This window comes from Herpailurus yagouaroundi, unplaced genomic scaffold, assembly GCF_014898765.1.
Source record: "Herpailurus yagouaroundi ecotype Mexico unplaced genomic scaffold, PumYag 186, whole genome shotgun sequence".
Lineage (NCBI taxonomy): Eukaryota > Metazoa > Chordata > Mammalia > Carnivora > Felidae > Herpailurus > Herpailurus yagouaroundi.
In genome coordinates this window covers 13,063,128-13,071,310 of record NW_024412417.1, presented here as the reverse complement: position 1 = coordinate 13,071,310, position 8,183 = coordinate 13,063,128, and the positions used below count along the sequence as shown (strand labels likewise).

General features: G+C 44.6%; 1 protein-coding gene across 5 annotated transcripts in view; it reads right to left on the bottom strand.

Annotated features, from left to right (window-relative positions):
- GRHL2 (grainyhead like transcription factor 2) overlaps positions 1–8,183 on the bottom strand; it is a 179,940-nt gene that overhangs the window by 25,480 nt on the left and 146,277 nt on the right. For all 5 annotated transcript variants that reach the window (XM_040494133.1, XM_040494135.1, XM_040494136.1 and 2 more), the window contains exon 12: positions 6,799–6,830. In XM_040494133.1, the coding sequence (XP_040350067.1) occupies positions 6,799–6,830 (32 nt within the window). The remainder of the gene's footprint in view (positions 1–6,798; positions 6,831–8,183) is intronic.

Below are 8,183 nucleotides of genomic sequence, written 5' to 3'. Positions count from 1 at the left end.
GAAGGAAGGAAGGAAGGAAGGAAGGAAGGAAGGAAGGAAGGAAGGAAAGGATGGACAATTACATGTGAAATAGCAACAATAAGACAGACCTGTGACTTCTCAACAGTAATGATGGAAACCAAAACTGAAAGAAAGCAACTGACAACTTGGAATTTGGTATCTAGCAAAACTATCCTACAAAAGTGACTGTGAAAGAAAAGCGCTTACAACAAGCACACAATGAACAAACAGTATGTGAGAACTCTTTGCCAAAAGCTCAACAAGAAAAATATTAAACAGAGTTCTTCAGGCACCAGGAAAAAAAAAAATCCCAAGGTAAAAGAGAGAAATCGAGGAAGAAATGAAGAGCAGTGGCAAGGGTAAATATAGGTTAAATTTACAAAAGGAGTTTTTAGTTTAAATCTTCCAGTTTGCAAAACAGCAAAGTAGCATACAAGCATGAATAACCAGTACTAATGTAAGAAACTGATGAAAATATATTAAATATTTTTTTTAAAACTCCCCTTGCCTATCTGATACAGATTTGAGTACTACTGGGTGGGTTTTTAAATTCAATATCTAACATTAAAAAATTAAAATGCATCAATCAAAAAGCAGGCGGGCTCCTTACAACTACATACAGATCTGCCATTACCTTGAAATAAAAATTTTAATTAAAAACAGAATTGAAAATGGGAGGCAACACAGCGGCAGTCACTTGTGTAGCTATTTCTAATGTTACGAGAATCAATATCTGTGGCTTGGGATAAAATTTCCAAGGACAATCTCACATATACGGATTTAAAAAGCTCTGTATCTCCACTTTGATGGTAGTGGCAAAGAATTCCCCTGATAAATGGTGTGAGATGAGCTAAAATGTAACTTTAGTAATGAGAAAGACACTACATCAAAGATGAATTATAAGAATTTAAAGAGGCGCCTGTTTGGCCCAGTTGGTTAAATGTTGGCCTCTAGATCTCGGCTCAGGTCACGATCTCACGGTTCATAACAGTGAAGAGCCAGCTTGGGATTCTCTCTCTGCCCCTACCCTGTTTGTAGTCTCTTTCTCTCTCTCTCTCTCTCAAAATAAATAAACTCAAAAAATATTTTAATAAAAAAATAAAAATAAAAGAATTTGAATAACAGTGTTTCATAAAATGTGACAGGTTTCTAAATTATATATTATTCTTTAAATATAGGTTAACTAAATCAATAGAGCAAGTATCAGTAAATCATTGATGCTTCTGGAGATAGCCGTAAAAGTTTCACTATTCAAACTGGCTCCCAAACTTTAATTTATGTTTTCATTTCCTCTTTGGGACATTAAGGAAATTGTCCTCTATTTTTTTTTTAAGTTTATTTACTTATTTTGAAAAAGAGAGAGAGAGAGAGAGAGAGAGAGAGAGAGAGAGAGAGAGAGAGAATGCAAGCACATGAGTTGGGAAGGGGCAGAGATAGGAGAGGCTTTACATGGTCAGCACAGAGCCCGACGCAGGGCTCGATCTCACAAACCATGAGGTCATGACCTGAGCCGAAATCAAAAGTTGGACTCTTAACCACCTGAGCCACCCAAGAGCCCCAACTGCCCTCTGCTTTTAATCACCTTTGTATTCATGTTTTTGTGGTAAAACAAAGCCTATCATACCCTACATTTCATGGTTTGCTTAGCATCCCTTATCAAAGAGAACCTTATCAAAGACAAATACTTGGAGCTCTGAGAAACTGCCCCTTTAAAAGAAGTAGTGCAGGGGTGCCTGGCTGGCTCAGTTGGTTAGGCCTCCAACTCTTGATTTTGTCTCAGGTCAGGATCCAGCCCCGCCTTGGGCTCGGAGCTGGGCTTGGAGCCTGCTTAAGATTCTCCCTCTCCCTCTGCCCCTCCCAGCTGGTGCACATGCTCATGCTCTGCCTTTCTCTCTCTCTCACTCAAAAAACTTGTATTGCAGAATTCTAGAAGAATTTTATTTTGTGCTGATGAACACAGGGTGATGACTTTTCAAATTTAATATTAAATGCACTCCCTGGTGATCGGTTAATAATCTCTAATTTCCCCAAAGGCCAAAAGGTATTGAATTTTACTCAAAGCCTTTGCTTTCATGGTAGATGACTACCAGAATTGCCTCTTTTTCTCAGCAACACTGTGACCAAGCTCATGGTTTGGTTTGGCAAGATCTAAGTACTCTCCTTCTGCCAAGAGGAATGGCAGGGCCCTCTGCTGGCGGCACTCAGCATGAAGAGTGCAGTCACTCTGGGAGCTGTCTCTCTGAGCTGGTATGGGACCAATCTACAGGGTTGCCCTGCCCAACATTTGTCTTCTGGCTTTCGTTTTCCCAAGTTTCATGAGGAGATTATACAATGGGGCTTCTTCTCTTTGAGAATGAGCGAGGAGATAAGAGAAGGTTTTGGAGAGGACTGTGGTCTGAGGATCCTAAGCAGCACCAAGGCAATGAATGGAAGATTCATGGAGGAAAATCACTTTCCTCCAGACACAGGACCACCCAAACTTGCCAAGGGTTCCTGTGCCTCAGATGCAGTGCGAAAGCTACAGAGCTGCTAGATTGAAGGGACCTCACGGCAGGAAGGAATAGGGGGCACTCCCGTGGGGACGACTGTGGACAAGAGAGTAAGGCAAGAAGGGTTTTCCAGGAACTAGAGGTCAGATGGGGATGGAGGCCGGATCCCCAAAAGTAACGGAATAGACTTTCCCACCATGCATGACATTTCATAGCAATTTACATATGATTTCAGGGGGCTTAAAGCCCTTCCCTCTTCCGCATTAAGAGCCATTCATGAATCCCTGGTTAAGGGCCTATATTCCACAGGAAATTCTTCCTGTCTGGCTTGTTCTTTCCATTCTGCTTCATCTCCCTCTTTTCCATTTCCCAATTAAGTTTCATTTATTGGGGGCCTGAAAAGGAACCTTAACAATAATAATAATAGCCATGAGTTTTGTTTTTTGAAAGCACCTTCCATAGGCCGGGACATTTGAGATACTAATGCTTATAAGTCTATCAGGTATTATTATTTGCTATTTTTAGGTAAGACTCCAAACAGTTGTTCTATTAAATTACAGAGCTTGTAAAAGCCTGATTCCAATCATGGCGACAGGCTCCTGAGCAGTGGTTCTCAAACACTGCTGAGTTTTAGAATCACCTGGGGACTTTAAAAAGGTCTCCCTACTGGGATGCCTGGGTGGCTCAGCCGGTTAAGCATCTGACTCTTGATTTCAGCTCAGGTCATGACCTCACAGTTTGTGGGATCGAGCCCTGTGTCAGGCTCTGTGCTGACAGCATGGATTCTGCTTGGGATTCTCTGTCCCTCAAATAAACTTACAAAAAAAAAAAAAAAAAAAAGGTCTCTGTACCTAAGCTGCATCCCACACCAATTAAATAAAAATCCCCATAATTTTCATCTCCCAAGGTGATTCCAAAGTGCAATAAGAGGCCTGCTGCTGAGAAGTGGTACCCAAAGCCTCTGTATCTAACTTGTACCCTTGCCTATGAAACAAATCTGCACGGGGTCTGTTGCTTGCCAAACTCACACGAGAAGTCACCCCAAACCATCGTTTATCATCAGACAAGGAGGCAGGAACAGGCAGGTGTTCCTGTTTTTGTTCTGTGTAGGCCCTTGGCTGATGACTGCTTCCCATCCCACCTCATCTGCATTTTCTTTGGTTTCCCTCTTTAATCTCATTCAGGTTTACCAGAACTTCAGGCCACAGGCTCTACTGGTGAACGAGCCTGTGTCTGGCCAGCACGCTGGCCTCGGAGCTGCTGGGGGAGGGGCTCTGGTGTGCCTCCTCCCGCTGGTGGCTGCGTGAATCCTGCTCTTAATCAGATGCCTTCATACTGACTGACTGTGCCTGGCAGGGGGTGTAGAAGTGGCCAGAGACAGCCCTGATGGAGGCTATGCAAGTGCCGAGGACGGTGACAGTCCTCGGGGCTCGGTGAGCTGACCCCCTCTGCCAGGTATACGAATCCGGGCTTGTCACAACGTGGGTCCCGTACCCCAAAAGATGAGCCGAGGATGTGCCTTTGCCACGGCCAGAAAGCTATCACGGTGAGGGCCCGTCTCTATGCCTCTTTGGCAGTCACAGATCAAGAATTAAGAGGGTTAGGTGACAGGACACGATGGCTAAAAGCAGGCCACGGGGAAAGCAGCTAGATCGGGTTCCAACCCTCTACCACTGCCCGCTGTGTGGCTTGGAACACGTTTCTCAATTCGAAAGTTCCAGTTTGCTCATTCTTAAGTGGAGGTAATTACAGCACCTTCCCCATGGGAATGCGGGGAGCGTTCAATGAGACAATGCATAGAAAGCACTTAGTACGGTGCCTAGCCAACATATCCACTGAAGGTTAATTATTACTTTTACATATAACCACAGGCAACTACCAACTCCGTATTAACGCTGAAGCTCCAAAGCCACCCGCATTGCTCAACTGAACTCTAATTGGATGTATGACAGACACCGACTTGGGCCTCAGGCCTCACGATTACACAATAACAAAGGGTAACTAACTCTCACTGAGAAGTCAAGCCACACGAGTTAGAAGTGGGTCAACTGGCCACCTAAATGCTGCCAACTTGCAAGGAAGGACCGTGTAGGCTGAGGTAGACTCACAGGTGAGGTCTGCGCATGAAGAAGCACTTGGGGCTCAGACACTTGTCACTTAGGAGGCTAACTTTTCCCATGAGAAGGGAAGAATGTTGGTGCTAGATGAGACCTCAAAGATCACCTCATGCGAAATCCTCATGCTACGGCTGAAGAAACCAAAGCCCAGAGACCAAGGAGCCAGCCCCAGGCCTCACACTGGTAAGCAACGGCCCAGGAGTAGAATGTGGGCTTCCTTAAGCTCAGAGTCACTGTTCTTTCCATGACGCCACACTGTCCCTTGTAAAATATGTGAGTAACAGATTAGAACCGATAGCGCTAATCTTTCTGTTCATTCCAGCCACGGCGAATATATTACCTATGTGCCAAGATAAAAAGAACAATCTAATTTGGTACTTAGCAAATTCAGAAGTCAGAATTTAGAGGCCAGATCCTGGATGGACAAGGTTCAGCTGCTAACCAGCTGGGGAATGACCCCTTTTGAGATTCTCTACCCTTTAGGCCAGAGGATGGCACACGCTTTCTGTAAAGGGCCAGATTAGCAAACATCTGGGCTCTCCTACACGGGGCTCTGTTGTGTTGGAACAACTCAGCTCTGCTGGTGTAGCCACAAGGCGGCCACAGACAAGACATAAAGGAATTAACATGGCTGTGTTCCAATTAAACTTTATGGACACTTGAAGCTCATGGAATTTTCACGTGTCGCACAATACCATGCTCCTTTTGGATTTTCTTTCCATTTAAAAATGTTCGGAGACAATACAAAAACAGGTGGTGGGTTGATTTGGTCCTCAGACTGCAGTCTGCCCAACTCCGCTCTAGGAAATGAACACAGCAATATCTGCTCCACTTACTTTGCCTGGAAATGTTTTCTAAGTACATATATAAATTGCATAAGCATAGGGAAGCTCTGAAAAAAATGATCTAGAGATTCCAGTTATACATGCATAATGCAAACCAAGATTTGAGTTGTATATATGTAATGTAACATAGATACTGAAGAGGAAAATAGGGTCCAGGTCACAAGAAATCATCCCAGTATAACCTCCAACTCACGTGGTTGAGGACAGATGTTTATTTCTGAGAGCCAGTTCTAAGGAAACTATTAACAAATTCGGTGGTGTCCCCTGGAGTGGAAATGCTGAAAGGTAAAACTATGTTTGAATGAGGAGGAAAGCATGAGGCTTATCTAGAGAGAACTAGAGGCAATGGGTAGAAGTCAAAAGAAGGTAGACATCAGTTCAACAGACAAAACTAACTTTCTCAGAGTGCAAGTGTCCCACGGTGTCATGAGCTATCTTACATACAGTGAGAATATTCAGGTAGAAGCTGGCTGATCACCTATCAAAAATGTGGTATACTCGGGCGCCGGGATGGCTCAGTCGGTTAAGCATCCGACTTCGGCTCAGGTCATAATCTCACTGCTCGCGAGCTGGAGCCCTGCATTGGGCTCTGTGCTGACAGCTCAGAGCCTGGAACCTGGAGCCTGCTTTGGACACAGTCTCCTCTCTCTCTCTCCCCCTCCTCCACTCAAGGTCTGTCTCTCTCTCAAAAATAATAAATATTTAAAAAAAAAATTTTTTTTTAATGTGATATATTTTGGTACATAGTCTAGGAGAGAGGGTCAGCTAAATGACCTCGAAGGTTCCTTTTTGTCTCAAAAATTCTAGAGTCTATACAATGAGTAAATGCATAGAAAGAACCACGCAGAAACTTGATGTGCAAGACAGTTGGGAGCCTTAGGGACACCATGTAAACCCTCTCTTACCTACAATCCCATGGACAGTGACTAAGTTCTCAGCCTCCCTGGCTTCATTCACACCAGCCTCACCGTTAGCACACCAGGCCCATTTCAAGAGGTACATGTGGGGACCCCAGTACTCAGCAGGGCAGGATGTCTGCCTGGCTGCCACCTCAAGCTCACCTCGATCCTGTGTTGGGGCCAAAGATTTCAGGAACTGGATTATCAGTGAAAAGGTGGAATCAAAGAGATGTGCCACTTAGAAAAATAGCTAGTTATTCAAAGGCAGATCATAGGAAGGAGAGATAAAGAAAGGCTTAGGAGGGGAGCAGCATTTCCCAGCCTTCCTCTCAGTGCCCAGGGTCAAGCCTTTCTCAGCGCTGAGCCCATGGTTATCCAGTGCTCTAAGAGCCATTTCCACTGACGTGAACGGACTTTGGGGGTAAAGTGAAAGAAAAGAGTGTCTTACCCTTCTCGTTCATCATCCGTGTTGTAATACACCTGTGAAACAAAACAAGAGGCTTACTGTAGGTCAGACACAAGAAATGGGAATCTATTAGGTGATGCACAGAACTTTTCCTAGGCTTACACTGTCTCTTCAAGAAGACAAAAGACAAATCTGTTTAATGATGCTGTGTGTGTGTGTGTGTGTGTGTGTGTGTGTGTGTGTGTGTCCCCAAGGAAATACAGATTTAACCTCCTATTCTCCCTAGGATTAATTCTTAGATTTTAAGGAAGTAAAATTAGAAATCTGATTATTATTAGCTCAAGTCATTCTGATCAGATTACCGACGGCTCTAAGCCAAATCTGGCTTTTGATATTGAAGAAATATTTTAGCAGGATCTCTGGAGCAAGGCCTGTGAGTAACCAATCCCATAGGGTCCATAGGTGAGCTGCCTACGGCTACTGCGCTCTGGCAAAGAGAGGGAAGCAAGAGAGTCCCACGCGGCGCAGCCGTAACATCACCCGGGCCTCTTCCGGCTCCCCAAAAAGGCCTGGGTTATTCTAGCATCCCGCAACCACAGCCATTTAGCGGTCAACCGTCTTCAGGCTGGGGAAAGATCATGTGCCTCTAGGAGGTGCTCCTGGCCAGAAGACCTCTGGGAACAGGTTTCTTTAGGTGGTCAGCATGGTGGCAGGCAGAATCAGATTTACAGAACTTATGAAGCATCCATATTCTTTTATGAAACTACAGAAATCCAGAGCGGATGTGGGCTGTATCTCTCGGCCCAATTATTTATAAAAATTAATTGCAGGCCTGTCTTGAGCTTTCTTTGTGTGCTTCAGGACCATTTGTGTCTGGGTGAAGAACAATAACCCCAGTTACTTTCAGACGTTTACATGTTTAACTTCAAAAGTCAGTTCCGGTTCCAATGCGGTTGGTCACCGCCCCTCCCCCAGCTGCCTGGGAGAAAAGCACCTTTGCCTAGACTTCGCCTAGACTGCCGCCTTCCCTACAAACTTTCTCAAAGGCTCTTGGCAATTCCTGGGATGCTGCCACGCCCAGATTTCCTACACGACAAGGCTGGTTACCTGCAACTCTTTGGGCACGAGTCATTCTACTCATTACTTAGATTTCCACAAGGAATTTTTTCCTCTTAATTTTTTTTTTTTTTTTTAAAGCAGGCTCCATGCCCACCACAGAGCCCGACACAGGGCTCAAACTCACATCCCTGAGATCAAGACCAGAGCTGAGATCAAGAGTCATACGCTTAACCGCTCAGCCACTGAGTCACCCAGGTGCCCCTCCTCTTAAAAATTTTTATGTCTATTGTTGTATATTTTGTTTCTTCTTAATAGAAACCAGCAAAGGTAAGATGTTTTCTTCCTCCGTCCCCCAAGTTTCAGTGTGG